At 45.6% G+C, this 27922-nt stretch overlaps 1 protein-coding gene across 1 annotated transcript; it reads left to right on the top strand.

Moving 5' to 3' along the window:
- On the top strand, positions 1–27527 carry CAPN10 (calpain 10). Its single transcript, XM_043491948.1, is given in 19 exon segments — positions 1–131; positions 3091–3167; positions 3261–3462; positions 5643–5658; positions 5661–5752; positions 5754–5774; positions 6042–6238; positions 9494–9624; positions 9627–9710; positions 10102–10161; positions 10164–10253; positions 12470–12550; positions 12553–12633; positions 15486–15769; positions 17779–17981; positions 19817–20072; positions 20692–20891; positions 21329–21374; positions 26676–27527. Coding segments are annotated over 17 exon segments (2016 nt in total). The 5' UTR covers positions 1–131; positions 3091–3167; positions 3261–3318; the 3' UTR covers positions 26706–27527.
- The last annotated feature ends 395 nt before the right edge of the window (positions 27528–27922 follow it).

The following is a 27922-nucleotide window of genomic DNA, read 5'->3' as shown; positions in this document are numbered from 1 at the left end:
GATCAGGAGTCGCCCGCCTAGAGGGTTATAATTGGTTGTACGCTGTCACGTGCTCCGATCCTGGCAGCTGGTTGGCTGGTGGTCCAGTCGGCTGTCTCCGGCGCGGGGAGAGCGGGCGGAATGTAGCCCAGGTAACGGGTCGGCAGCTGAGAGCCCGGGGCGGGGCGGGGCGCTGGGTTTGTGGGGAGGGGGACCCTGAAGGGACGGGATGTGAATGGTTTGTGCGGGGGGGGGGTCGGGGGGCAGGTGCCCGGGAGCGGCTGTATGGGGGGGAGGGGTCGGGGGGCAGGTGCCGGGAGCGGCTGCGGGGGGGAGGGGTCGGGGGGCAGGTGTCCGGGAGCGGGCTGTATGGGGGGGAGGGTCGGGGGGCAGGTGCCCGGGAGCGGCTGATGGGGGGGAGGGGTCGGGGGGCAGATGTCCGGGAGCGGCTGTATGGGGGGGAGGGGTCGGGGGGCAGGTGCTTGGGAGCGGCTGTATGGGGGGGAGGGGTAGGGGGGCAGGTGCCGGGAGGGCTGTATGGGGTGGGAGGGGGTCGGGGGTGGCAGGTTCCCGGGAGCGCTCTGTATGGGGGGGAGGGGGTCGGGGGGCAGGTGTCCGGCGGAGCGCCTGTATGGGGGGGGACGGGTCGGGGGCAGGTGCCTGGGAGCGGCTGGGGGGGGAGGGTTCGCGGTGGGGCAGGAGCCTGGGAGCGGCTTGTATGGGGGGGAGGGGTCGGGGGGCAGGTGCCCGGAGGCGGCGTATGGGGGGGAGCGGGTCGGGGGCAGGGCCGGGAAGCGGGGGGCCCGGCTCTGATGTGGGGGAGGGGTCGGGTGGTAAGGCTGCCCGGGAGCGGCTGTATGGGGGGGAGGGAGTCGGGGTGGCAGGGTGCCCGGGAGCGGCTGTATGGGGGGGAGGGGTCGGGGGGCAGGTGCCCGGGAGCGGATGTATGGGGGGGGAGGTGGTCGGGGGGCAGGTGCCTGGGAGCGGCTGGGGGGGGAGGGGTCGCGGGGGCAGGTGCCTGGGAGCGGCTGTATGGGGGGGGAGGGGTCGGGGGCAGGTGTCCGGGAGCGGCTGCGGGGGGGGAGGGGTCGGGGGGCAGGTGTCCGGGAGCGGCTGTATGGGGGGGAGGGTGCGGGGGGCAAGGTGCCCGAGAGCGGCTGTATGGGGGGGAGGGGTCGGGGGGCAGGTGCCCGGGAGCGGCTGTATGGGGGGGAGGGGTCGGGGGGCAGGTTGTCCGGGAGCGGCTGTGAGGGGGGAGGGGTCGGGGGGCAGGTGTCCGGGAGCGGCTGTATGGGGGGGGGAGGGGTCGGGGGGCAGGTGTCCGGGAGCGGCTGTATGGGGGGGGAGGGGTCATGGGGAGGCGTCCGGGAGCGCTGTGTGGAAGAGGGAGGTATTGGGGAGGGGTCTAGGCAAGTATTGCGGGGCTGAAGAATCTGGGTGGGAGGGACAGATGGAGCGTTTTGAGAGGGCTGTGGATCTGGAAGGATCTGGGAGGGCAGGTGTGAAGGAGGGGTCTGGGAGGGCAGTTGTGAGGGGCACTGGGTAAGAAAAAACTAGGCCGACAGGTCTCTGGGGAATGTGTGTGGATGGACTGGTCGGGGGGGGGGGGGGATTGTGAAGGTTGGGGCTGGGTTGGCATGTTTGTTGGGGAAGGGTCTTGGAAGTTTTAGGAGAAAAACTCTGGGGAGGCGTCTGGCCAGGGATGTGGAGAGAGGAAGATTAACAGGGCATTACTGGGGGGGGGGGGGTACTGTTCCAAATACCTTGTGAGATCGTATCCTGAGCAGTAGCAGGTGTCTATTCACAATGAGGTTTACCTTGATTTCATACTTCTCTCTGTCTGGCCTGTCATTTAATGGTGGGATTACTTATATGAGAAGAAGGTGTAAAGCTGCACGGGGATAACTTACTCCTGTGGGAATTTGCACCACTGTGCATGTGCAGAATTCATGTCGTCCCCTCCCCCCAGATTTTTTGCTTCCCTGCAGAAAAATGACTTTCTGATAGGGAAGCAAAGGGAAGCTCCAAGAGCACACCACTCCCCAGCTGCACAGGTACATGGTTTCAGGCATCCGGAGCAGCCAGGGGGGAGGTAAATCACCGCAGGGCTCGGGACACCCCAACCAGTGACTCCTAACTTGAGTTGGGATCAGCTGCTAGTCCCAGCTGTGCTGGAGGCAGGAGAAGGCAGAATTTTCTCTTCCCCTGCAAGGAGTGGCTGGGGCTGTGTCAGACCCACCCCCAGAAAGCTCAGCATCCTCCCCTGCTTTCTGCCCCCATCATTCCTCAGCTGCTGGGGGAGAGGTCACTGTATGGGGAGCTGCTCCCCCATCCTCCCAACCCCAGACACCCATACCCAGGACGTCCCATACTCAGACACCCCTGACAAGCCTTACCCCATACACCCAGAACCTCCATACCCGAACCCCACCCCACCGAAGCTCAACCCTTGCATCTGGACCCCCCTGCACTCGGACCCCCCGGCACTCAGATCTGCTGCCTCCGGACTCCACCCAGACCACCCCCCACTGAGTTCCCTGCACTCAAACCCCCACCTTGATGAGCCACCACACCACTGATCCCCAACTAGCTGCACCCAGACCCCAAGCCCCGCTTCCCCAGCACTCAGATCCCCCTGCTGAGACCCCCATATCCAGACTCCTCCACTAAGATCCAACCACTTTCACCTGGAAGCCCCTCCAGAGTCCCATTGCCCCTGCACCCCACCCCATGAGCCTCTGTGTATCCAGATCCCTCCACACTTGGATCCTGCCTGGTTGAGCCTGCCTGCCTCACATCTAGGTACCTGGCACAGATGGGCAGGGCCCCAGGATGTTTCTGGGGTAGGCCCAGGCCTTGTGCTGTGTCAGGGTCAGGTGTAGCCTCACCACTGAGTCCATGTCCTGAGGGTGGGGAGGCTGTAGGGTGATCTCCCACCTTTATACAACCACTGGCCTGTGCTCCTCACTGCCATGCTGGAGCTTCTGCATTTATTGACAAATATATTTTGCAGAATTTTAAAATATTGTGCACAGAATTTTTAATTTTTTGGTGCAGAATGCCCTCAGGAGTAATAACTACTCAGATAGTTTGATGTGTTTTTTTTTGCAGTATTGGATTCTTCAGGGCCAACAACTGATTTTGAATAAAATTTCAACTAATATGGTTCAAGCGATTAAGTGGAAACAGTTAGTGACTTTTCGCTTATGAGTTTATCCTGGCAGCTTCATTCACCCACTCCCAAAGTTATGATTCCTGGTTCATTTTAATTTATATTATAGATTTCAGTTAGAGACGTAAAGTCTTGGAGTGGCCGACAGAGCTTCAGTTGTGTTGAAAATGCTGGGAGACAGAGTGCAGTCAGCTACAAAAGAAAATCTTTACAAAGACCCCACATTTCCAGCAAGCGACACCTCCCTCTTTTTTAACTGTTCCACCCCACTCTCGCAATTCAGAGGGGAGATTTCCTGGCTGAGACCTCAGGTGAGTTTTGAGATGGGATAGCTTAATGGTTTAGCAAATTTGACTTCCATTAACAAGGGGATGACTAGTGTTCAGTTACTGTTTCTAGTTCTTTGTATAGTTCTGAAATACAAAATGACAAAAGTAGTGTGTTATGGTTGCTGGGCTAACTGCATCTCTGGCCACTTTGATTGAGAGCCTTTAGTACTCTGTGTATCAAATGTGTTTACCAGCAAGTCTGACTAAATTTGACACCTGTGATTCTTCCCTTTAGGAATCTGTCACTAGTTGTGAATGTGATAATTTGATGGCCGCCTTAAAAAAAAAAAAAGGTTTCAGAGTAGCAGCCGTGTTAGTCTGTATTTGCAAAAGAAAAGGAGTACTTGTGGCACCTTAGAGACTAACAAATTTATTTGAGCATAAGCTTTCGTGAGAGCTGTAGCTCACGAAAGCTTATGCTCAAATAAATTTATTAGTCTCTAAGGTGCCACAAGTACTCAATTTAAAAAAAAAACAACAACAAAGTATTTAATTTCCCCTTTTTTCTTCCTCTACACTTTATCCCTAGATAATCTGATTTGCAAACACAAATTCAACTCCATCTCTATGCTAAAGGCTCACAGGTATACCTCTCTACTCCAGATCAGTCCCCTTCTGTCCAGACTAAGATCTTGGCCTATCTCTCTGAAGTCTCCTTGTGGATGTCTAGCCATCAGTTCAAACTCAACATGGCTAAAACAGAGGTCTTAGGCTTCCCCCCATCCCATCCTTTCTCGGTCAGTGTGGACATCACCACCATCCTGCCTGTCACTCAGGACCAAACTTGGGTATCATCTTCAGGTTAGGCCTCTCTGTAGGTCTTCACATCAAGGCTATGTCTAAATCTTGCCCATTCTTTCTGTACAACATCTCAAACATATGGTCTTTCCTGTCCATCCACACAGCTGAACTCTCGTGCAGGCTTTCATCATCTCACATCTTGATTACAGCAACATCCTTTTCTATGGCCTTGACAAATGCTATTTTGCCCCTCCATATCCATTCAGAACACTGCTGCAAAGATTATTCTTCTTGTTTGTCACTTGACAATGTCACCCTTCTCTTGAATCCCTCCACTAGCTTCCCCTTCTCTGTCTCATCAAACATAAGCTACTTGTCTCAGTTATGAAGGGCTTCATGCCCTATCACCCCCTATCCTCCCCACAATAATCTCTCATTCAGTATTGAAAAATTGATGCCAATCTCCGTAGCCCATTTGTTAAATTTTCAAACTAGCACCATTATGCTTTCTCCTATGCTTGCCCCTCATGCTTCGAAGGAACGCACCATAAATACTGCAAAGCTATCTAATTACTTTTCTTTGCTGACAAAAACCTGACAAGCTGCTGGTGTGCTGAGACCACTGCCTGTTATGTCTCATTGTTTCCTTGTATTCCCTTGTCTTCTATATCCATCTGTTGTTCCTTGTATATTTAGATTGTAAGCTCTTTGCAGCAGGGACTACCTTTTTGATCTTTGCCTTGTACAGCATCTAGCACAATGGGATCCTGATCCATGACTGGGGCTCCTAGACCATATGGTAAAACAAATAACTAATAAGCATATTTCCCAGAGTGCAGTGCGGGGCTCAGCTAGCCAAGCAAAAAAGTAGTAAAGCAGCAGCTCAGAGCTAATTCATTCAATTTTCTGCCCGCTGTAATGTTTACAAGAAAGTGTTTTGCAGTTTAGATCAATAGCTTGCTTAGCATGGCAAACTGAGTTTTGCTTGGCCAGACAAGGGTGTTTTTTTTTTGTTCTGGGATGTTGAATTCTCTCATAGGTTGTATCTTATGCTGCCCTGCTAATGTACCTCAACCTTGCTTGTGAGTTGTGACCGCACAACTATTAGGGAGTGGGTTATTTCTCTCTCTGTTCATTCACTTCTTGTCTCTTTGCTGAGATTATCAATAGTAATGTATTATTGATGATGGAATCCATCTACCAAGATCTGGACTGAGATCCACCAGTCTTATTTCACATAGGTCACCCACTGAATAGTCATACTGTAATAACTCTGTTAGTGGTAACCTGTGCTGTATTCAAACAAACGAAAGTTCCCTTATTGTGTTAATTGTCTCGTGAGCCATCCGATCCCACAAAACATAGCTTGTTTGGCTTAGACTGTCATGCAGGATTTAACCTTAACGTTTGCTTTGTTTTAGGAAATTTGTTCTGCTCCTCAATGTTTTCAGACAATCCACAGGAGGTGCAAGTGAAGCAAGGGATTTTGGGAGATTGTTGGTTCCTGTGTGCCTGTGTTGCTTTGCAGAAGAGGTAAATACCTGCTAACTAAGGTATAAAACAGCTTCTTGTAATGTTTCATGTCCTAGAAGATTCTCCTGTATGCTCCATTAACATTTTTTTCCCCTAGCCTTTTCCAACTCAGTGAAACTTCTAAGATGTACTCTGATGCTCTGTCTTTACTCTTTGATGTTATGACATATTATTCTATCTATGCTATGATGTAGAATAGCTGGAATTGACCATGATTTAAGTAGTGGTTTCCTCAAAGAAAGTCCCTTTTTGTCTTGATTTGCTAATATTGTCTTGTCTTCTTCCAGGTAATCCCTCCAGGTCAACCCAGCTGGACAGATGAGACATACACCGGCTGTTTTCACTTGTCAGTCTGGCAGTTTGGACATTGGGTGGAGGTAACCATTGATGATCGCCTGCCTTGCCTTGGGGGTAAACTCTGCTTCTCCCAGTGTCAGACAGAAGATGTGTTTTGGCTTCCCTTACTGGAAAAGGTCTATGCCAAGTAAGTGAACTTCATTGGAGGAGGAGATTTAAATTGCAGTAATGACTAGCACATATTCTACATAGTGCTTTGTTTGATTGGATTTCATGCCATGTGAGCTTCCAGAGCCCTTTCAGGACTTGAGCTCTTTGTATTTCACTGTATATAGACTGATAATTTCCAGAGTTTTTCCTATATTGGATTCTGTAAAGGTCCAATGTTTATCCTGGATCACCCAGATACATTTCCGCCTTCACACAGGGTGAGATTTTCTTACTGAAAGGAATAAAAAATAAGAGTTTAATAATGACCCAGCAGCTGCTAGACTGCAGTGATGCTCAGCTAGCTACTAGCTGCAGATCGCCTAGCTTAGTAAGACTTAAATAAAGTTTTCCCTGGTGCATTATTTGAGAAGCTTTTAAGATAGATATCAACGGTCAGATCTTCAGCTATTGAAATATATGTTGCTCCACTGAAATAATGAAGCTACACCAATTTGTTAGTTGAGGCTCAGGCTCTGAATATTTCTTTCCTGCATACTTCTGCCTAACCATCCCTTGCTACTCATTTGCTGGTTTATCAGGAGTTATGGACCCTGGAATGTTGTTGTTGTTTTGTTTTATATTTGGAAAGTGGGGCCATTTTTTTTTTTTTATAAAACAAGCAGCAAAATACAATTTCAGCCCAATATACAGTGTAGACCGACAATAGCAGTTCAGAGACCAATGCTTTGGCTAAGAGGGACACCAAACGGTTACAAGATCTTAGAGAAGGGTTTGTTTAGCCTCCAGGACAAACACCTTTTAAGGTGAAGTTACTCAGCTAGCAGTAGATATGCTGAAGTTTAAGGTACATGTTTCTGTCACTGCACCTTTGGCACATTAACCTTTTCTTCTTACGTGGGTTTTGCCAGGCAAATGTTGTTTTGACCATTTCTTACAGAAATTTTATGAATCTGGCTTAGTATTCTTTCAGTAAAAAAGAAAAGGGAGTACTTGTGGCACCTTAGAGACTAACAAATTTATTTGAGCATAAGCTTTCGTGAGCTACAGCTCACTTCATCGATGCATCTTTCAGTGTGTTCATTCACTCTGCTTTGTAGTTACCACAAATAAGAACACCAACGTCTCTGACTCCACCAAAATAAAACAGCTGGGAGAAAAAACTAGTTTGACTATGTTTAGCAAACAAAGAATATATTAAGGGAAGGTATGTTAGAAATGGTTATTTTTTTAAACATTACTAGCTATATGTGCATCATGAAGGGTGAAGAAAATTCAAAGATGAGATGCAAATGACAAGCAGTGAGCAGTTTCTGTACAGGAAAGGATTGTATCAAGCTTTCCATAAGGCAGTGTAATACTTATTTTTCTTTCCCTTTTCCCATCTAGTTGGAGTCAGGTAGCCTATCAGTCTTTCCAGGTTTGCTGGTCCAACGCTCACTCCATATCTACTCCATCCTGCCGTACACCGTCTATCAACTTTTTTCTTGGCCATCCTCTTGTTCTCAGCCTGTGAACTCTAGTCCCAAATGTCTCCTGTTAGGGGGCTTATTCCTTCACCCACTTACTTCCCTGGTCCTTCTCACATGAACAGAGAGCAACAATACCCGAAGTCCAAAGGCGCAAACAATTTGATGTTTTATTGAGGTGAACTTCCAGCAAGCATGATTCCAGTTTCCTTCCTTAGTGTCCCCCCTTCCTAGCTCTGACACCACAGAGCCTTACACCTGTGTCCTTGTTCCCATTCCGGCCCTTAGCCAAACAGATTCCAATTTCCCCACCCCTATTTTCCCTGTTCCCATTTCCCCTTTAGCAAACATGATTCCAATTTCCCCAACCCCATTCCCTGTTCCCATTCCCCCCCGCACACCCACATCACTTCCTGATGACTGCAGACTATATAGTAAAACTTGAGTTCTGCTTAGCTATACCTTAACCAATCATTTTCCTGAAATTTAACTAACCAATCCTGACATATTGTAACATGATTAGTAACCAATTATATCCCACCACCGTTAGTTTACATCCAGCAAAATTAATTATACAGCAGACAGAAACAATCACAGAACCAGACAGAGATTATACAGAGAAACAATAGCAAAGTGGGAACTATAATGACAAAACAATACAGAAGTGAGGAGTTCACATCCCAGCTATTGATAAGTGAGTTCCTTGCCAGACAGGATGCTATCAAACTAAGTTTCCTTTTACATTTCTAGGCACTTCCCTTTCTTTGGAGGTGATAGGCACTATCAGGACAGGATTGTATCCAACAGCCCAATAGCACCTTATTCAATGTGACTAGTTTAGAATCCCTTATCCATCCTTCAAACATGCCCATACCATCTCAGCTTCCTCTCTTGCAGCTTCTGTCTGATACCACAGACCTTAGTCTCCGCTCCTGATGTCATCATTCCACATGTGTTCAAGCAATGTCACCTCTTTCACTGCCCTCAAAACATCTCATTTCAATGGCTTCAGGTCTTCTCAAATGCTTCTCTTCGGTCACCCATTTCTCTGATTTGTAGAGAAGAGCTGATCTTACCAAAGTTTGTATAGTTGTCTCTTAAGTAGTTATAAATCACACCACCTATCTTTGCCAGTTTTGTCTCGCGCACAGTTCACTGTTGACTACTTTGTTTGCTGCTAACCAGCCACCAAAGTACTTGAATGCAGAAACCTGATTTAGTTGCTGGCCGTCAGTGTTAATATTCATCTGTTTTGGTCCCGGGTGAATTACTCACATAACTTCAGTCTTTTCTTTAGTCATTTGGGGCCATAATTTGTTAGTTTCCTGTTCCAGGCATCAATTGCCTGGACCAAATCTGCACTATTGGCCATGAGTGCAATATGGTCTCCATACATCAACTTTGGACCACCACCTATTTGGATTTTCTTACTTATGAAATCCATCACAGTTTTGAATACTAATAGATTAAGCACTGATCCCTGGTTGAGCCCAACCTTCACCTCAAAACACTCTGTTACACCGAAGTGTATCCACTTGTCATGAAACTGTCATACAACCTGTCACCATCTGGACAAGGTCCTCTGGTACGTCACAGAATCATAGCAGAGACACCAGCAGTCACCTAGATACTTTGTTGAATACGTGAGGGGTCTCATGGCCTAAATATTCTATAGCTGCAGTGGCACCTTTATGTCATACTAACATCAGGCTCCCAATAGGGACATATGTGTGATTAAAATAAACACAAAATGATGTTCATTTAAGTTTGAAATATGTGTCACTGTTTCTTTTTTGTTTTTATAGGGTGCATGGGTCTTATGAACAGTTGTGGGCAGGGCAGGGTGGCAGATGCTTAGTTGACTTGACTGGAGGTCTAGCTGAGAGATGGACCTTAAAAGACCCTGGAAGAAGCATGGAAAGAGAGAGGACTGGTAAAGTTTGGAGAAGATGGTATTTAGGAGACTGATGAACCTGAAGGAACGATGTGTGATAAGTTGCTCAGTCCTCAGCTCCAGGCAAGGTAATATGAGTATTCCAGAGATTCTTAAACATGGGCAAGTGTGTCTTTCTCTTCCCATAAAGGAAAAAGTAAGGGAAAGTAGTGCTTCAGCACCACTGGTCTATGGATACTCAAAGCTAACTCGTATGTTTCTAGGGATTCTGGTGATCAGCATTCTCTCTTCACTCTTCTAATCATAGATGTATAAACCAGGCAGTATTTGTCTCTGTGTACAGGGTGGGTGTGCTTGTTCATCCATTATGTTCACAGGCAGAGCAGTGGACTTGTAGCAGCTTTCTGCAGTAGAAAGTGAATCTTTTTCACAGGGGATAGAGAGTTTACTTCCTCTTGCCTTGAAGAAGAATGCTGGGTAGTTTTCTACCTCCTAACGATGGTTATCTTTCCTGTGCAGGGGCCAGTGAACTGGGAGAATTTCATGCCTTTATTGTCTCAGATATGCTTCATCTCTCCAGAGTCTCGGCAACGAAATCATCTTGCTACGGATACGAAACCCTTGGGGGAGGCGGTGTTGGAAAGGACACTGGAGGGAAGGGTAAGTGGCTTGTTTTCATTTAGAATACTCTCTTTTAAGGTACTACCATAAGATGAAGATATCTACTGTGTGTGAGCACAAAATGTGTGTGTATATTACAGAGTAGTATACCTAATAGGCTACAACACAGGAGAGTTGCAGAGTACGGCAGCCTTATTTCTTAGAACCTTTTATGAGTTCAGCATACAACTTATGGTCTTGTGGTCTTAATTTTTTGAGGTTTTGGGTCTGGCAATCCAGATTTCCAAATACATGATACATTGATAGGAAATACGTTTTTTGGTGTTGGGGTTGGGGATTTAATTGGGTTATAGATTGTTGTAATAAGCCATAAATGCAGTGTTAATTCAGTCTGTGATTTTTGGTATCTAGAAAGTGTATGAATTTAAACTCCCAGGCAATTTCTGAAGGGATTGTGCAGGTTTCCTTCGAGGATGATGACTGAGAGGTCAGATATAGAGCGATTGCTTTGTGAAAAGTGTTCACCCACAGGTGATATAGTGCTTGTCTTTTATCATATTTCTGTATGAGTTCTTCTGAGAGCTTAGTGGTGGTCTCATCTCACCTACATCAGTGGTTTTCAACCTTTTTAAATTTGCGGACCCCTACACATATTTCAAGTGAACTCCTTTGGAAAGTCAACCTGTGGTCTGTGGACCCCTCCCATAGAGTCTTAGAAGACTGAAACTGACTGAACAGAATTCACCATACATGTTGTACATGCTCAGCACGGCATTTGACGCAGCATGAGAACGGGTGCTAGACAGTGGACTTGTATGGTAATGACAACCTTCCAGGTTTTGATCTGTAGATGGGGATATTTACATACTTTTGATCAGAAAAACAAAATGCCTTTTCTGGATCTGAATTTATTTCATAAAAAGAAAGGAGTACTTGTGGCACTTAGAGACTAACAAATTTATAGAGCATAAGCTTTCGTGAGCTACAGCTCACTTCATCGGATGCAATATGCTCTAATAAATTTGTTAGTCTCTAAGGTGCCACAAGTACTCCTTTTCTTTTGCGATACAGACTAACACGGCTGCTACTCTGAAACCTTTATTTTCATAGTCACCTTTTGTAGACCCCTTAGGCATAGTCCGCAGACCATAGGTGAAAACCACTGATCTAAATATTGTTGCCTGTAATCCACTTAACTCCCTGCCCCAGACTTTTTTTTCTTCTTTTTGTGACAGGAAAGGTGTGTTATCGGGCCACGTCACCTTGAATGGTCCCTTGAAATATGTATTAACTATTTATGCTAAAAATCTGTTCCATCTTGTTCTACCTGTATTTAAAGGTGATAGTCTGAGTACATTTCCCGGATCTGAAGAAGAAGAGCTCTATGTGAGCTCAAAAGTTTCTCTCCCACCAACAGAAGTTGGTCCAGTAGAAGATATTCCCACATACCTTGTCTTCTAATATCCTGGGCCCAACACAGCTACAACAACACTGCACAGAGAAAAAGACAGGCTATTAAAAACTAGTGTTGTGCTAGGCCACTGCATACTAAAACTTAAAGGAAGACACACACTCCTTGCCTCCAAGAACTTAAAAGCTGTAGTACCTGTTTCTGTGAAGTGCAGAAGTTTTTCAGTCTCAGTAAAATAATGGGAATTGAAGGTGCTAGCAATTAGTAGGACCCTAAATAATTAGTTGGTGCTCAGTTCTTCAACTTGTAGTAACTTTGAAGCCAACATGCTAAAAAGGTCTTGCCCTACTGCTCTATGGAAATGGTGTGCGCTGATGTAAGGGGCTCAGTAAGTGGCACCAGAAAAACCTTCCAAAACAGTCATATTTCATTATATTTGTTTAACCCCTTTTTTGTGTTTGGAGTTGTTTTTTTCACTTCCTCTTTCCATTATGCACAAATTCTAAAACCTGATTTTTTTTTAAACGATAAACAAAGGTACAAATACTTTGCACATTGTTCAGTATTCATTGTAAATAAACTATCTATTTTACCTGGGAGCATGTTCCATAACTCTTACTCTCTGGTTTAGCTGGTTTCTAGGTCTTCCTGCACGAAGATTGCCTATCTATAATTTCTGTTTCCAGTCCCAATTGATTAATAACTAGAGGAAGTGTTGTATGGATGAACACAACAGTAAAATGAAAAAATACCTTTTTTTCCCTCAAGAAGCAATTTTTATAGAAGATTTTGTAGATCTCTATTGGGAGTGTGAGCAAAGAGCCTAGACATTGACTTTTGTGCATTTATTTGCAGGGTCAAGGATGGAGCCAATTGGTCCAGTAGTTGCTTCAGAATACTTCCAGATCCAGTAGGAAGGAGAATTTGGGTTGGTTGAGGAGAGTTTTTCAAGGAGTTTGATGAGATTACCATTGGGTTTCCAGTCACTGAAGAGGGACAGCTTCAGAGCCTCTATACAGGTACAATGTGGACAAAGGGACTATTGGTAACAAATCAGATTAGTTTAATGGGGAAGTCTGATTTGAATTAAAAAGGGCCAAAATTAGCCTTGTTTAGCACTAGATCAGGGGTGGGCAAACATTTTGGCCCTAGGGCCACATCGGGTACAGAACTTGTATGAAGGGAAGGCTGGGGGAGGCTATGCCTCCCCAAACAGTGAGGTGTGGCCTGGCCCCTGCCCACATTCCAGTCCCCAAGAACTGCCACCCCCATCCAATCCCCCCCGCTCCCCACCCCTGACTGCCCCCTGGGACTTCTGCATCCTATCCAAACACCCCAGCTCTCTGCCCCCTGACCACCTTCCCACCAAGGATGCCCGTACCCTATCCAATCCCCCCTACTGACCACCCCCAGGACTCCTGCCTCTATCCAACCTTGCCTGCTCTCCCTGCCCCACGTTACCTGTGGAGTGGGGGAAAGGGGGGCTCAGTCCTTTCCCTGTGTGTTTCCCCTGCTCGTTTGGCTGCTCTCCCTGGCAGTTGGGCAGGGCTTGCTCCCTGTCTGGGCTTGGCTGCTGGGGACGGAGCTGGAGGTGGAGGGGGGGCCCTGGCTTGCTCTGCCCCTGTCCCCAGTAGCGGGCCCAGGCCCCATGATCCCCGCAACCCTCCCTGCTCCTCGCCTCCCCCCGATCTCCCCCTGACTGCACCGCCCTGGAGCACCAGGTCTGGCGGCGCGATAGCCGGGTCGCTTGGCCGGAGCTGCCCCCACGCTGCCCAGGCAACTGTGATTGCAAAGCAGGGAGGCAGGGGAGCAGAAGGGGAGGGGCCAAGGACTAGCCTCCGCCCCGCTCACCACGCTGCTGCGGGGGAGTTGGGCTGGCTCCTCTGCAAGCCTGTCCGGACCCCGCTCCCTGGCAGGAGCTCGGGGGCCAGAGGGAAGGGTCCTGCGGGCCGGATGTGGCCTGCAGGCCGTAGTTTGCCACCCTCTGCGTTAGACCTTTGTGGTTTCCAAAACGTTTTCCAAATTTTATTGAGTATGAATGTGTACTCTGGGAGAGGTTGGAGAACAGAACTGGTGCCTACTGGGTAATTAAATTAAACTTCTTATTAACTTTTCTCTTTCTCTACATTTCTCTGATTTACTGGAAAAATCCTCTTCCTTATTTGCCAATAATTTTAAGAGTTGTAAGTGAAAATGGTTATGCAAAGCCCAGGGACTTGCGTACTTTGAACCTGTGGAGATTGCTGCAGAGCTGACCTGCCTACTGTAGAATTATGCTCTGAAATCTCATTTAAAAAAATGTTTCTGGCCCTTATGGTTACAGTGCATACTCCATGCACTATTCCCTGCAGCTCAGACATCAGGAGGTTTGGGAATGATAGCTGGAGTCCAGCTTGCAGGCAGCGAAGGGGTAAAACAGAAGTGTAAGCTGTGAAGCTAGGTTGTCTGGAGAACAGTGCAGTAGCTGAGGCCCGGGGAGATAAGTTGCTCATGCCATCTACAAACTCTCGCCTTCCCTGGCACACATGGGGAGAATCTGGTTCTGAATTGGGTCATCTGAACAGCACCAGAGGAACAGAAACCTGGGGAATGGATCCAGATTTACTTAATCCTGCCTCAGTGTAGGAGGCTGGACTTGATGACTCCTCAAGGTCTCTTCTGCCCTTCATTTCTATGATTCTGTGCGTACTCCAGGGAAAGACCAGTAGGAGGCATTTTGTCTTTGATTTGGCAAAACATGTAAACATATTTGTAAGTAAATTCCTATTCACCAAAGTATTAAATCATGTGCTTAAATGTGAAGTAGGTGCTTTGTGAATACAGATTGTTTGCTACATTAAGTAGTGTAGCAAGTTCTCCTTCTCTTGCTTCTCGCCCCCCCCGAGATGTAGGTGTCGCAGTTACTCCTTCATCCCACCTCAAGATGATCTATGGAGAATTGGAATTCCGACCTACGCTTGCTGTAAAGTTCTTATCAGCCCATGTTTGCAGATGAGATGATCTCTATGTAGGTTATTTTATGGTCCTTGTTTGCTGCGGTATCAGACACAAAATATTTAAAAGCAGAAACACCAGTATTTTACTCTATTCCTTCCCAACCTGTAGGCCCAGGATTGGCAACTTTTAGCACGCGGCCCGTCGGGAAAGCTGCTGGCGGGCCGGGACGGTTTGTTCACCTGCAGCGTTCGCAGGTTTGGCCTGTTGCAGCTCCCACTGGCTGCGGTTCACCGTTCTAGGCCAAATGGGGGCTGTTGGAAGCGGTGTAGGCTAAGGGATGTGCTGGCCGCCGCTTCCCGCAGCCCCATTGGCCTAGAATGGCGAACCGCAGCCAGTGGGAGTTGCGATTGGCCAAACCTGCGGATGCTGCAAGTGAACAAACTGTCCTGGCCCACCAGTGGCTTTCCCTGATGGACCATGTGCCAAAGGTTGCCAATCCCTACTGTAGGCCTTTCCTGTGTCTGTTGCTGCTGGGAGGAAAGAAGGAGATTTCACAGGAGTTTTTAAGCCTTTTTTTTTTTTTTCCCCCCCAGATTAAAGAATTGTTTGCTATGTTTGCCCCCTTGGTGTGGGAGTTAGTCCTTTCCTGAAGAAAGTTTTATTGGGGAGCCCTGTAATCTTCTCTTCCAACTGGGAGACAAATTTGAGGTTTCAGACTTGTAGAAATAGTCTGCATATGATCTTTAAGGATAAAGTTCTTCAGCTTCCCACTCTGACTTAGATTTTATACCTCTTGGGATATCTTGGCTTTGAACATTAGTTCACAGAAAGTGGTACTGCCACAGCACTGCTTTCAGTCTGGAGACTCTTGAGCCACAAAATGAATTGTTTCCAATTGCTGATGTGTGGAACCTGTGGGTTTTTTTTTTAATAGAGAAAGTGCTGAGTCATACTCAGAATCTCTGTGGATCCTGGGTGAAAGGCCAATCTGCCGGTGGTTGCCGTAACAACAGCAGCTTCCCTATTAACCCCAAGTTCTGGCTGAGGATATGTGAGCCCAGTGAGGTGTGCATTGCTCTTCTGCAGAAACCCAGGGAGTACTGTGCTGATTGGGCTGGAAGAACTCCAAATCTGACCCACTTAGCAGAGAAAGGTCCATCTCTGACTGAAGGCATTCAAGGACAGAATTACCAGGCTGTGGGACTGCATGTCTGGAAGGTAATTGGGGGTAACTTTTCAAACTTTTAGTTGGGCCAAGAAGAAAAGTTTCCAGAAAAACAGGAGCATGTGACATAGTCATTCATTTGTCACTGCAATGCCATGAATCCATTATTCATAGAAGTCAGAGGTGTAAAAAATCTTTTAGATGAGCCTTCCCATCTCACAGGGTCACTGAAGAATTGTTGCCTATAGTACATATACCAGGGCTTTATTCAGTTTATTTTTAAACATTCTAAGCAATGAAGCTTCCACTACTTCTCTTTGGAAACTGTTCCACAGTCAGTACATTGCAGTATTAGAAAGTTTTCCTGATGATTTTCCCCTTTCTTAATGTTAACTCCTTTCTCTTAGTTCAACCCCCTTGTACTATCCTAAGAAGTTCCTCTCTCATTTTGGTGTCTGCACCCTTCACATGTTTGTATACTGTTATGTCCCCCCCTTAATTATCACCTCTTATATATGTATTAATCTTTTAAAATCTCTGTTAATCTTTTCTCATAAGTCAGTCCTTTCACCACCCTTCTTGTTTTGTTGCTTTTCTCTGGGTTCTTTCTAGTTTGTTAAACTCTATCTCATAATATGTGTACCCAGAATACAACACAATGTGCATAGGAAAAAAACTAATTTCAGAAATGCCTAGTGCAACTGAAAATAATTCTACTCATTTGTAGATACAATTTTGTGCAACTCTATTCTGCGTACTCAAGCTATCATCGAGGTGTTCAAAAACTTCAGAAATGTGTGTTTATGCTTGCAGTTGCACGGTGATCAGTGCCCTTGGGTTCATTAATATAATTGCACCTCCAAATTTAATTTGCACTATGAAAATATCTTCTAAGGGCTTTTTTCTTAATTACTTTTGTAAACAAGAACGTAATTAGTAGTAGATGAAGGCTTATTTTACTGATGCTCAAGCCAAACTCTTTAACTCAAAATATGAACAGTATTTTCTCCTAATCTCCTTCAATTCCCCACAGATCTCTGTTACACTTTGTTGTACCTAAAATATTGTGAAAGAATTAAAATGTTTGCCCTTCGCTGAAAACGTTTAATTTCAGCTGAAATGTGGCAGACAGGTTTTCAGTCTGGGCCTGGTTTGCTCCAGCCTGTTCCTTTTTTTTTGTTTGAAGAGAGCAAATTAAAACGCATTGTTTTCACTTTTTTTAACAACAGTTGCTCACTTTTACAAAATGTGCTCAGAGCTGGTAAGTGCTGAGTTTTAACCTGCCCTGAGACTACATGAGATTTCCAAAAAAGTATTTGTTTGAAAAAGTAGCTATTGTACATGAGCAAGGTTCAGCACCACTGAACTTTGTATGAAAAATGAGAGCTTCCCATGGTTTATGGTCTGACCATGTTGGCTCCTGGGTAAATCTAATCTGAATGAAACACAACAGTGTATCAGAATTTGTGTTTCCTTTGGGCAAAATTCTGCCCTGAGGCATGCTGGTTCGGTTCTGCAGGGAGCTGGTTTGTAACTGATGGCCCCAAGAGCAATTCTAGCTGAGATAGAATTCTTCCTGGGAACTCCCAGGATAAATATGCCAGAGGAATGCTCTGTGACCTTTTGAGATGGTATAATGTGCTATATGTGTGGTCTGCTCCATTGGCTGATGCATAGATGGTGGACCATTTCCCTATACTCATCTCATCCTTTCTTGCCCACTTACTGGCATTAACTTCCACAGGGAAGCTATGTGGGAGAAGGGACTACAGTCCCCAGGGAAATTCTGTCCAGCAGTGCTCCAGGGAACAAGAAGGGGGAAGCAGCTTTCATTTTCCCACCCCGAATTGCTCACCCTCATGAGTGCTATCCTGAATCTGACCCTTCGAGACAGGTTTGGAAATAATACCTGCACCATGCGCATGGTCTGCCAGATGGCAAAGCACACACTTGTGGTGCTATGGATTTGGGGTTTGTTGACTGAATATTTGACCCCATTTAACTTTGCTTTAATCTTGTCAACTTTCCTACAATGCTATGCTACATTATGTGTCTATTTTAGGTGGAGAAGAGGCACTTTAACCTACCAAAGACCCTCTCTGCTCCTCCGGTTGTAGGTACCATTTGTCATTCTTATGACAGAGAAGTACATCTGCGCTGTGACCTTGCCCCTGGTTATTATCTTATTGTCCCTAGCACCTTTCTGAAGAATGCAGAGAGCGACTTCCTGCTTCGTGTATTCTCAACAGGAAGAATCTGCCTCAGGTATGTTCAAAAGGAAGAGAAGTAGCAAATCCCACAAAAACCCTGTTGACAGTTTATGTAAAGCCTTATGCCCTTTACGAGGGCTTGCTGTGACCTGAACTATGGTTAGAAGAGGTACATGTAAAGAAGGTGCTAAATCTTTTGAGTTCAGGTAATTAGTGTGGCTGTATAATGGGCACTTCTTCTGGCTCTTTGAATGGGGTCTCGGAGATGCTTAAAGTCCTTCCTATAGTACAGGGGTGGGTAACCTCCAGCCCATTGCTTCACTTCGTCTGGCCTGCGGCAAGTCTCCGCGCCACGGGCCGAAAGCCCCGAGCCTCGGCACCCCCGCATCCCCACTGGGCTGGAGCCACAAGTGCCGGATCAGCGGCATGTCCTTGTGGCCCATAGGTGGAGGGGCGATCAGGACAGCTCTGCATGCTGCCCCTTCCCCCAGTGCTGGCTCCGCAGCTCCCATTGGCCGGGAGATGTGGCCAATGGGTGCTGGCCACGTGCACTGCACTGAGCCGCCTGGCCCCTCTGCCTAGGGGCCGGACATGTCAGCTGCTTCCGGGAGCAGTGCAGAGCCAGGGTAGGCAGGGAGCCAGCCTTGGCCCTGCTGCGCCACCAACCAGGAGCCGCCTGAGGTAAGCGCTCTGCCGACTGGAGCCCACACCCGAACCCCCTCCTACACACCAACCTTCTGCCCGAGGTCAGGCCCTGCTTCCGCACCCTAACTCCCTCCCAGAGCCCAAGCCCTAAACCCATGCCGCAGCCCTGAGCCTGCTCCTGCACCCCAAACCCTTCAGCCCTCCAGCCAGAGCCCTCACCCCTTCCAACCCCCTCATTTCTGGCCCCATCCCAGAGCCTAGGGGAAGCCACGAGCCTCAGTGCCACCCCCCACGGGGCTAGAGCCGCGAGCACTTGCTTGAGCCTCTGCTCCCACGCCAGAGCTGTGTGTGGCCCTGACTGATTTTTTCTGTGAGTCAGTGGTCCCTGATAGAAAAAAGATTCCCCACCCCTGCTATAGTACCTCAAGGGACCTGGGGGTGGCCATCTAAATCCTTTTTTGATCCAAGAGAGCCCAAGTGTCTGGAAGAAGTGCACACTTTTCAGAGGTGAACTGGTGTGTACATTGTGGAAAATATACTTCATTCAAGGTATGGTGTGTTTTATACAAGAATCTTACTGCTGCACAATTACTGCAGGCATCAGTACATTTTGGATGTTGCACAGGTCTGTGATGTGCTCACTTCATCCAGGGTAGATGTTTCCTGGAGCTCTGTGGGCGGTAGGAAAGGCCTCAGAGAGCTACATTGTTTTCATATTTTTCTTTCTTTTCCTCCTTGCCCTATTTGTGGGCATGGGGGACCCTAGGGAAATTAAATGCAAAAATGTAAATTCATGGAACATTAAGGTTAAGAAACTAAATGCATCAATGTTAGGAAATTCAAAAGATAAATTTCATCAATAAACTAATGCAGCATGTTGTATTTTCTATTGCTATGTCTTAAATACATATTTTAATGTGTTTATACTTTAAATTTATATTGTGCAATGTGGCCAGATTCAAGGTACTGTAGAGATCTTAATTTTTTACTTTATGGTATTTATTTTCTCTGTTCCACAAATGTTCAGGTTTTGCATTTAATTATACTTATATGTGGCAATGATTGGCATTGAATTGACAGTTAATGGGAATGCTTGACTGGCAAGAGTTTGCATTTCTTGACACATATTTCATTACTAGTATTTGTCCATATTTTGACAGCTGAGCACTAATGATTGTGAATTGCAGTTATGGAAACCTTTCACCTTTTGTACACTACTTTCCCTTTCTTTTTTACATTTGATAGTGAGATAAAACCACCACCCACTGATGCTGCCCTCTGTGAAGAGCTCCCACCAGGTGAATGGGAGACAGTGCAGCTACAGGGATGCTGGAAAAACGGCCAAAGTGCTGGAGGTAGCAGGAACTTCCACTCCTTCCATACCAATCCCTGCTTTCCCCTCTCCGTCCCTGCAGGAACAGAAGAGTGCAACATGAAAGTCACCCTCCGCCAGCACTGTCAAGATAGCAAGTGTCGTCCAATAGGGTTTCATATCTTCCAGGTATGATTTACCCCAGTCAGTCAGATTGTTTCATTTACAAGAATCAACTAAATCCATCACTTATTCAGGTGCCTCTTACCTTGGAGAATGGAAATGCAGCCTATAAATGATTATATTTGGGCCAATACAAGTAGACATTTGAGCTGTATTAGTTCACAGGTACAGTAGGTATAACAATGCATGAGTGGATAGCACAGCAACCAAATTTCTGGTTCCACTGAACCCTTGTCATATTCTGGTTTAGAAGTCACGCAGCAGCCAGTACTTATAGATTTTTCTGAATGTTTGAAGGGTTTTATTTAACACTAAGACTATAGCCAGGTAAATCTATATTAAGTGATATGCTTTTTTTAAAATGAGTGGATTTTTTTTTTCATTTTTACACAGATGCAAATGGCTGGGCTTGCTTGGTGACTAAGACCCAAGCTTGGTAATTGGGCTTGACTCTCTCCTGCCCTTCTCCCTTAACAATTTTTTTCCTCCCTGACAACTGATATGTGACCCTGAGCGAACTGTGATCACTCTATGAAATAGGGCGTGTATTTGGAGGGGTGGGTTATTTGTGGACCATACTGATTTGTTTAAAGGTGTGAGGTCTGAAATTATTTAATCTCTTCAGGTGCCTAACAGCAGTTGGAAACCACATAGTTGTTCTTTTCTGCACTTGGAGCCACTGGTTAGCTGTGTACCTCATTGCTACTCACAGGAAGTGAGCCAACTGTGCAGACTCTCTGCAGGGAATTATGTAATTGTACCTTCAACGTACTTGCCTAATACTGAAGGCAATTTCACAGTGGTCATAACAACCAAAATAGACAGGTAAAATATATAGGTATGTGTTTGGGTTTACACTGTTTCTAAATTCACATGTAACAGAGCATAGGACAACACTACACAATAATTTATAATAGTAATGTTTCCTTATTTTTATAATGTCTTTGTACCACTACCACAGGGTAACTGGGATGACTGGCCCTTTAAGGGAAGTAGGGCTGGCTCCATCTGTGCCATAATTACCAGCCCCCAATCTGAGGGGGTGATACTAATGGGATCAGGTGTTAACCTGATGAACAATTGGGCCTCAGAAAGAGGAACTACAGGAAGTAGGTTAGGCCTGTGGGAGGCTCTGATCTAAGGTATGCAGGAAGTAGGGAGGTTAGGTTTGAGAGACGCAGGTAGAGTTCCCTGGGAGATGAGACAGTAGGAAACTACTAATGCTTTGCACTGAAGTAATTTTTTCTTTCCTTTTCAAATAGGAAACGCATTCAGAGCCAGGAGACCCTTGGACAAATATTGCAAGAAGTAGGTGGCATTTGAATTTCAGTGGCACTGAGTTTGAGTACACTGGAAGTCAGAGAGGCAAACACATAAGCTTTAGCTAATGATTTGTACCAGGAACTGAGAGACAAGAATTTGAAAGTTCTAATTCCACTCCGTTGCTAACTGTTTGTTCTTGGGCACATCAGTGAACCTCTTTTTTTTTCGTTTTTCCAGTCTGCAAAGTAGCAATTATACTATAACTCTTTGTCTTCTCTCATGCTGCCTCATACACAGGGAATCCCCTCTCTGAAATGATCTATAAAGCCATACTGACTCCTTCAAATCCATCCTCAATACCCACCTCTGCTGTAAAGCCTGTGAGAAGCTGGTGAACTAATAGCTGTGATGGGCTTATGGCAATAATTGACACTTATATTTGCATTTTAAAAGTTATTAATATTAATTGTGTGTGTGTGTGTGTGTGTGTATCTCTCTCTATATATATATTTATTTAACTGTATTCTCCTTTTATGTCTCCATCATCATTCTTATCATTTTATTTATATATTCAGTCCTTTTCCTCACCCAGACTCTGTTCTGTATTGGGGTCTTTAGGCACTACTGCAATATTTAGAAATTAATACTAATAATATGGGAAAAAAGAGTGGGGAAACCTGGAGATGATTGCCCTGCATGCCTTAGTAGATCTACATTTGTGTTTGCTTGTAGACACAATATGCTATAATGATGATTCACGTTGGGCTGTGAGCTGTTTTGGTCAAGTTAATGCAACATGTCTAACATTTCATTGATTATTTTTTTTCTCCACTACACATGCGCACAATGTTGTTGCAGGGTTGGGCATGCGTTCTGAGTTCCTGACACTTAAGATATTTTTATTTTAGGGGGGAAAAGATCCAAATATATTATTTTTGCAACTGTGTTAAAATAAAATCTTACTTGCATTTTAAATCAGAGAGTGTTTTTCATAACACTGTTTACTTATTAGGCAAGACAAATACCAACCAGATAAAACCTCCCAGAGGGAAAGAGGCCAATTACACACAGAATAAACAAGCAAATAAAAAAACACCCACATCACCACACCAGGTATCAGTTGGCTTACTAATTTTCCTGCTCTAGGTTGTGTTGACCAGTGATTATACTTTGTCCTCAAAACCACACAACAAACTAAGTCTGGACTTCTATTTCACAGAAATTGGAGATGGAAATGAATATGTACATTTCCAATGGTGGCCTTGCTATCGAATCTAGGAGCTGTAACTCCTAATTAATAATAGCATTATTTCCATTCCTTGTTCATTATTCATTTCTTTCTTAGATGTGGTTCTTGCCTGTCTCTAGGGCAAAGGTTGATAGGCCCCTCCCTCAGTAACAGCCTATCTAGTGAGATTATTTTTACATTATTCCCTAAAGGTAGTAAGACTTGGGCCTACCGTGCTGTCCAATGGTAGGGTAAAGTGCCAGTGGCACTCCCCTGAGAATACCCTGCTTCAAACCTCCTGAGAATTTCAGTTTGGAGATGACAGCCACAATCTCCTCACTGATTGCAACTAAGATACAGAAAGAGATGATCTCTGAATTTAAGAAATCCTAGCTGGGTGAAGGTTAGAATCATAGAATATCAGGGTTGGAAGGGACCTCAGGAGGTCATCTAGTCCCCTGCTCAAAGCAGGACCAATCCCCAAATAAATCATCCCAGCCAGGGCTTTGTCAAGCCTGACCTTAAAAACTTCTAAGGAAGGAGATTCTACCACCTCTCTAGGTAATGCATTCCAGTGTTTCACCACCCTCCTAGTGAAAAGTTTTTCCTAATATCCAACCTAAACCTCCCCCACTGCAACTTGAGACCATTACTCCTTGTTCTGTCACCTGCTACCACTGAGAATAGTTTAGATCTATCCTCTTTGGAACCCCCTTTCAGGTAGTTGAAAGCAGCTATCAAATTCCCTCTCATTCTTCTCTTCCCCAGACTAAACAATCCCAGTTCCCTCAGCCTCTCCTCATAAGTCATGTGTTCCAGTCCCCTAATCATTTTTGTTGCCCTCCGCTGGACTCTTTCCAATTTTTCCACATCCTTCTTGTAGTGTGGGGCCCAAAACTGGACACAGTACTCCAGATGAGGCCTCACCAATGTTGAATAGAGGGGAACAATCATGTCCATTGATCTGCTGGCAATGCCCCTACTTATACATCCCAAAATGCCATTGGCCTTCTTGGCAACAAGGGCACACTGTTGACTCATATCCAGCTTCTCGTCCACTGTAACCCCTAGGTCCTTTTCTGCAGAACTGCTGCCGAGCCATTCGGTCCCTAGTCTGTAGCGGTGCCTGGGATTCTTCCTCCCTAAGTGCAGGACTCTGCACTTGTCCTTGTTGAACCTCATCAGATTTCTTTGGGCCCAATCCTCTAATTTGTCTAGGGCCCTCTCTATCCTATCCCTATCCTCCAGCGTATCTACCTCTCCTCCCAGTTTAGTGTCATCTGCAAACTTGCTGAGGGTGCAATCCACACCATCTTCCAGATCATTAATGAAGATATTGAACAAAACTGGCCCGAGGACCAACCCTTGGGGCACTCCACTTGATACCGGCTGCCAACTAGACATGGAGCCATTGATCACTACCCGTTGAGCCCGACAATCTAGCCAACTTTCTATCTACCTTATAGTCCATTCATCCAGCCCATACTTTAATTTGCTGGCAAGAATACTGTGGGAGACGGTGTCAAAAGCTTTGCTAAAGTCAAGGAACAACATGTCCACTGCTTTCCCCTCATCCACAGAGCCCGTTATCTTGTCGTAGAAGGCAATTAGATTAGTCAGGCATGACTTGCCCTTGGTGAATCCATGCTGACTGTTCCTGATCACTTTCCTCTCCTCTAAGTGCTTCAGAATTGATTCCTTGAGGACCTGCTCCATGATTTTTCCAGGGACTGAGGTGAGGCTGATTGGCCTGTAGTTCCCAGGGTCCTACTCCTTCCCTTTTTTAAAGATGGGCACTACATTAGCCTTTTTCCAGTTGTCCGGGACTTCCCCGATCGCCATGAGTTTTCAAAGATAATGGCCAATGGCTCTGCAATCACATCTGCCAACTCCTTTAGCACTCTCGGATGCAGCGCGTCCGGCCCCATGGACTTGTGCTCGTCCAGCTTTTCTAAATAGTCCTGAACCACTTCTTTCTCCACAGAGGGCTGGTCACCTCCTCCCCACGCTGTGCTGCCCATGACCTTGTTTGTGAAGACAAAGGCAAAAAAAGCATTGAGTACATTAGCTTTTTCCACATCCTCTGTCACTAGCTTGCCTCCCTCATTCAGTAAGGGGCCCACACTTTCCTTGACTTTCTTCTTGTTGCTAACATACCTGAAGAAACCCTTCTTGTTACTCTTAACATCTCTTGCTAGCTGCAACTCCAGGTGTGATTTGGCCTTCCTGATTTCACTCCTGCGTGCCTGAGCAATATTTTTATACTCTTCCCTGGTCATTTGTCCAATCTTCCACTTCTTGTAAGCTGCTTTTTTGTGTTTAAGATCAGCAAGGATTTCACTGTTAAGCCAATCTGGTTGCCTGCCATATTTGCTATTCTTTCTACACATCGGGGTAGTTTGTCCCTGCAACTTCAATAAGGATTATTTAAAATACAGCCAACTCTCCTGGACTCCTTTCCCTCTCATGTTATTCTCCCAGGGGATCCTGCCCATCAGTTCCCTGAGGGAATCAAAGTCTGCTTTTCTGAAGTCCAGGATCCATATTCTGCTGCTCTCCTTTCTTCCCTGTGTCAGGATCCTGAACTCGACCATCTCATGGTCACTGCCTCCCAGGTTCCCATCCACTTTTGCTTCCCCTACTAATTCTTCCCGGTTTGTGAGCAGCAGGTCAAGAAGAGCTCTGCCCCTAGTTGGTTCCTCCAGCACTTGCACCAGGAAATTGTCCCCTACACTTTCCAAAAACTTCCTGGATTTTCTGTGCACCGCTGTATTGCTCTCCTAGCAGGTATCAGGGTGATTGAAGTCTCCCATGAGAACCAGGGCCTGCAATCTAGTAACTTCTGTGAGTTGCCGGAAGAAAGCCTCGTCCACCTCATCCCCCTGGTCCGGTGGTCTATAGCAGACTCCACCATGGCATCACCCTTGTTGCTCACACTTCTAAACTTAATCCAGAGACTCTCATTACTTGAGCTCTGAGCAGTCATATTGCTCCCTTACATACAATGCAACTCCCCCACCTTTTCTGCCCTGCCTGTCCTTCCTGAACAGTTTTTATATCCATTCATGACAGTACTCCAGTCATGTGAATTATCCCACCAAGTCTCTGTTATTCCAGTCACATCATAACTCCTTGACTGTGCCAGGACTTCCAGTTCACCCTTGTTTCCCAGGCTCCTTGCATTTGTGTATAGGCACTTGAGATAACTCGCTGATCGTCCCTCTTTCTCAGTATGAGGCAGGAGCCCTGCTCTCTCGCGCGCTCCTGCTCGTGCTTCCTCCGGTATCCTACTTGCCACTTACCTCAGGCTTTGGTTTCCTTCCCCGGTGAACCTAGTTTAAAGCCCTCCTCACTAGGTTAGCCAGCCTGCTTGCGGAAGATGCTAAAGACTATAACCTAGAAGCAGTTCAGGTTTTTGAAGGGGAACCGATGGAGAGCATGGACACTTTGGTGATGTGGTTTTGTTAGTCTGCCTTACATAGAAGTGGGCTGCTGTGTATTAAAACAACTAAACCTTCTATGTGCCCTCCTGGTCTATCCAGGTGCAGTTACCACTGCAGTAGGTTTAGCCTGAAGGAGAAGGAAACATGGCTTACTGTGCTGGGTCTATATCTCAAAGAAAAAGGTGCAGTCTCCCTGTTAATCAAATATTAAAGCACTTTTGGTTACAGCTGCTGTTTGGTTGAGTAGGAGTGGGGATGAATCCACTTAGAACCATTGAGACTATGCAGTGCTTTCCCTTTCCTACCAGCCCCACCACTTGCTTTTATTCAGGTAGTTGTGTGTCTCGGGCCCTGGGACAAGTGGATAATGGCACTGAGAGAGAGAGATGTAGAGCGGGTGCCAGTGATATACTGTATGTATATTCCTAGGGTTCTGTCCAGTCTAGTTCCAATTACTGAAGTTTATGGATTTGTATCACTTCCTTGAGACTATTTAAGTGTATCAGTAACAGGAAGAGAATGTGTAATAATACATGGTCTTAATTCCTGAATTTTCCTTTTCTCTGTCTAGCTAAGGCATATCTGACAATCTTTTTCACCCTGAGACTGTTAACATGTTACAAATCTACAGGTTTTAACCTATGAAATAGCTTCAATTCAGCCTCTTTTTTGCAGGTCTCCTTTACAGCTGTGATGAAAAGGTAATTTGGAATTCTCACATCAACGTCATAACAGTAGAGAGACTGGAAAAGCCTGACCTCTGGTTATTTTCAATTTGAAATGAATTAACCAGAAAATACCCTGATCCCAGTGGTTTTCCATTCAGACTGACTTCCAGCCTGGTGACGTCCTCTCTGAAAAGATACCTCCTGACCATATGCATCCTGATGAGCATTCTTCCCCTCCATATGTCTTACTACCAGCAACATACAAATGGACTTCATGCTATACCTCAGTTCTTCAAAAACTATGGACAAAGGATATGTGCACATATTTTAACTCAAGCTGTAATTTTAAATTAAAACGGGGAAAAAAAATGTGACCTATGTGTACATAATGAAAGACCATTGGTGAAGAATACCCAAGTTACAGAAAAACCCTCAGGAGACCAGGGGAGGAAAAGGAGGAGTGTAGGGGAAAGAAACTGGAGTCCCTTTTCAGGAAGGAAAGACTAGGATCCAACAAAGTACACTGGAACAGGGATAGACCAGATCTGTATCTATCACTGCCAGTCTTATTACTGAGCACTTATCATGGGCCCTGCTACTACAAATATTTGTCATGAAACTGTAAGTTTGGAAAGATAGTTTAGGCGAGTTTGTCTTGCACCATGTGAACACCTGGAAGGAAAGGAAGAAATAATTTATGCAAAGCTGTGGGTTGAAACTCCATATAAGACAGTATTTTTGTTACTAGTAACCAGAATGTTGTTTTCTTAATTCCTGTTAAAAATATTTCTTACTCAAGTGTGAGTTTTTTAGATATTGTATTTTCTTTAATAAATGTAAGGTGATGTTAAAGAGTTTACAAGGTCTTCTGTTAATATCATTGATAGTTTCAATCTCTTTGTGTTCTTTAAGCTTTATTTGTTGTGTTGTGGCAAGCTTAACAATTTTTTGCAGTCCCCAGATTTCCGTTAAGTGGGAGTTGAAAGCAGAGCTAGAGGGCCCAATTCTTCTCTGACGTTGACTTACAGCAGTTTCACGTGCACAATGATACTTTCAGCGTCAAAATTCACTCCAGAATCTTTTACGCTTTTCCCTATTGAACTCAGAACTGAAGAAAACTAGGCTGCAGCAGCTGATTTGGAACGGAACCTTTTCAGAAGTGGAATCAACAGAGCGCGATGTGTTTGGTTGAGATTAGTGGGATGGTGATGCAATAAATGGTAGTACCAAGTGCACCAAAACTCTTAATTTTCA

The sequence above is a fragment of the Dermochelys coriacea genome, chromosome 9, assembly GCF_009764565.3.
Source record: "Dermochelys coriacea isolate rDerCor1 chromosome 9, rDerCor1.pri.v4, whole genome shotgun sequence".
Classification (NCBI taxonomy): domain Eukaryota; kingdom Metazoa; phylum Chordata; order Testudines; family Dermochelyidae; genus Dermochelys; species Dermochelys coriacea.
The sequence above is the reverse complement of the archived record's forward strand: the minus strand, read 5'-3'. Positions and strand labels throughout refer to the sequence as shown.